Below are 3,398 nucleotides of genomic sequence, written 5' to 3'. Positions count from 1 at the left end.
AGGTAGTGCAATAGCAATACACATCACAATGGTCTAAATTCATAGCTGCCACAATCAAGATTGTCAGTAGAATGATTTCTGAATCCAGTTTTTAAGCCAATATATATTTATGAAGCAGTTCACAATCACAGCCTCGTGAATAAATTTGGGCAAACCCAAGCTCTCCTTCCCCTCCCTTGCTGCAAAAACACGTCCTGTTTCTGAGTAAGGAAAATTTAAAATTGCTACTTCATTCATTTATTTACGATTACTTGACCAGGTAACTAGGCCTAGGGACTATAAGATACTATTTTAACCCTGTCAAAACTTCACCGTACTCTGGGTTTCAGAACCACGTGATGCCAAGTCTTTGGGCACGCAAGGTGCCTGCCTGCCTGCATGCTTGCTCGCTTTGAAGGCTGCTTCTTATTATTCTTGACTAAAACAAAGGAGTGAATTATCCTTAGTTCACTACTATTCACTGCCCCAACTAAGAACAACCGTGTGAATTGGCAACAGTAAGAACAACCGTGTGTATGGAAATAATGTTGAATCGATCAAAAAGAGATGGACCACTAACAATGTGGTAAGCAAAATATACGAAAGGCACACAGCTCACGTGAAAACCCTCAACTGCATCTTATCAAATGCAGACGCACATTATTTACTCTCGGTAATCTTTCTTTTTTTTCAGAAAAAGAAAAAAAGAGGGTATGTTCCTTGTAGATGCTGTGTGACATAGACCACACATGCTTTGTTTATTCATGTCAAATCACAGGACTTCGTTGTTTTAGCACGTAGCAAGTGAAAAGATTTGAGTTTAAATGTTCTTGGTGAGAGGCTTAAGATACATCACTGGTTACTAATGCCTTGCCTTCTAATTTTGTTTAATGAATAGGGCATCAAGCTCTAATAACACAACAAATCATTTCCTTCCGAACTTCAGTGTCTAAATTCGGACTGTTCATGCAAAATACACATGAATGAGACTCAGATGCTCGAAGGACTATTTACCTTTGAAATTTTCCAGCATCCCACAGGCCACAACTACTAGTAACTTCACCCTAGCAACAAAAACAATAAAATAAATAAAATAAAAGTGTGTATGTATGTATGTGTGTGTGTGTGTATATATCAGCAAAAAAGACAGACTCCACAGCTAAAGAAAAGGAAAAAAAATATAAAATAGTCCACGTGGCATGTCATTCGGACACCACTTATCAGCAATAATCCACGCCTGTCTGAAATCGGGTCACCCTCTGATTAGGACTCTGAAACACTTTGATTTAAACAAATCCCCATTAATAAAGAATGAAATATATATATTTAATTATTTTTTTCCTTGGAAAGGCTAATGATCTGTGTGCGACCCCCTGTTCCCCTTGTATGCAATTATAAAAAGGCAAACATCTGTCCATTCCAACGAAGGTTCAGCTCTCTCCTAAACTGAAGTAATTGAAGAAAAAAAAAAAAAACACAAATCCTCTCGCTTTCGGGCTCCTCTGTCCCTTCTGTATTTCACTCGCGGCTCCTCTTCAACAAAAAATTTCCTTTCCGTGAAAACCCGTTTTTAGTACAATCTTTCTTGTTCTTCTCTTGAGGCCAATCTTTCACCCTCTTTGTGAAATCAAGAAATGGATTTCTCCAATTTTGACAGTGTAAAAGTCGAGAAAGCTAATGCAATACTAAAATACAACCGTTTACAAACCTTAACAAAATTGTTTCGTTTACTAGAATTCTGTCTTGCTATAATCCTCCTCTCATGGATCTTTAACAAGCTTCCATTTGCTGTCAAGATTTCCGGGGAGTTTTTCCGGCGACTAGCCGGCATAGTAGCTAGCCCCCTCTTCGTTTTCTTGCTTTCAAACGGGATAATTGCTACTTTGATAGCAAAATCCGGCAGATTCTCCGGCGAGAATTACGGCGCAGACAATGCTGATACTCAACTGCACGAGGAGTTAATAAAAAACACTGGCAACAATCACAACTGTCCAAAGCCATTTCTCTCACAGAATCCTAACGTATTGTTGTCTCACGCTGCGACATCGACAGCGACATCGACTGGGACAACAAAGAAAGTGGAGGAAGTAGTGTTCCAAGAAAAACACATCATCATCTCCGAAGAGAACGCTTTTACTAGCACGCGTGAAAATGAGAACGAAGATCACGATCCTGAAGCGGATATGTATGCAGACCCGGATTCTGACCGTGAAAATTTGAAAATTCGGAGGACGAAGTCGGAGGAAATGGGGAGGAAGAATTATGTGAAGGAGAAGAAGCAGCTGCGGAGATCGGAGACAGAGAAGTTGGGGTCAAGAGAGGAGAATTTGTTTTGCAGAGAGGATGGGTTGAGCGATGAGGAATTTCACCGTGCCATTGATGAGTTCATCGCAAGGCATTTAAGGTTTCGTCGACAAGAGTCCATGTCAGTTGTTGTTCAAAATCAGAGCTCCAGTACTGCAGAAATTGGGAAACAATGTTAGAGAGAGGAATAAATCCTAAGAATTTCTTATTTTTGGGTTTTCCTTTTCCTTTTCCTTTTCCTTTTCCCTCTTTGTAATTCTAGTAGTTTTGACGGAGCTGTATTGTGTTAATATCCCAGAAGAAAACAAGTTTATTCTAAAGATTTTGGTGTTTATTTCTATTAAAAATTCTTAATGCAATTATGAGCGAGCTACCCCTGTTCATAGCATATAAATGGTTGATCTTCGGCAAAGGGCACGTTCATTTTGGCTTTTCTAGGTAAAGCCTTGCAATCATCAAGCAATTATTGAGAACCCCGAATGAAATGTGGGCATACCCTTTTGTTATAAAGACGTTTGTTATGATCAAGAAGAAGCATAGGCGGTCGTTAAACTGTCAATTTAGACTTGCCAAGCCTCTTTCTGTTGTTGCTAGGCAACTCTTTTCAATCAATTAAGACATGACGAACATGATTCTTGAAAGGAAGGCTATGGAATGAGAAGGTTCAATCAACTCTTTTCCCCACTCTCATCGATGATTATGCTCTCTGTGAAGCAATTAAAGATTTCCAGTGGATATTACCACCAATCATTACAGAATTATGTGATAATCTCTCAAGGAAAAGTCACTTTAGTTTTTCTTATCAGAAACATTACTTAATTGATGAATTGATCATGATCTTCAATTTTGCCCACCTTGCTTTCAGTCTTCCCTTTTCCTCTTCTTTTCTTTTATTTTCAATGGGGGTAGTCATGATTACTTCCACCTTCACTGACTGACTGTGTTGGGGTGGTTGAATTAGTCCTCGTTGTACTTTTAAAAGGGATTTTACCCATCTTAAGACATAACCCTAGCTTTCACTAATGTTTTCCAACCGAAGAGCATGTCAAATACCTTTGCCTAAAATGAAGATGGGTAGGCATGCCCTAACGTGGTGTTTAAGAGTGGTTGCCAGC

General features: G+C 39.1%; 1 protein-coding gene across 1 annotated transcript; it reads left to right on the top strand.

Moving 5' to 3' along the window:
* Positions 1–1,613: 1,613 nt before the first annotated feature.
* Positions 1,614–2,462, top strand: LOC18099253 (uncharacterized). Its single transcript, XM_006383106.2, has one exon. The coding sequence runs from the start codon at positions 1,614–1,616 to the stop codon at positions 2,460–2,462; it is 849 nt and encodes a 282-aa protein (XP_006383168.2).
* Positions 2,463–3,398: the final 936 nt, after the last annotated feature.

The sequence above is a fragment of the Populus trichocarpa genome, chromosome 5, assembly GCF_000002775.5.
Source record: "Populus trichocarpa isolate Nisqually-1 chromosome 5, P.trichocarpa_v4.1, whole genome shotgun sequence".
NCBI classification, from domain to species: Eukaryota; Viridiplantae; Streptophyta; class Magnoliopsida; order Malpighiales; family Salicaceae; genus Populus; species Populus trichocarpa.
This window is presented reverse-complemented; position numbering and strand designations above follow the sequence as displayed.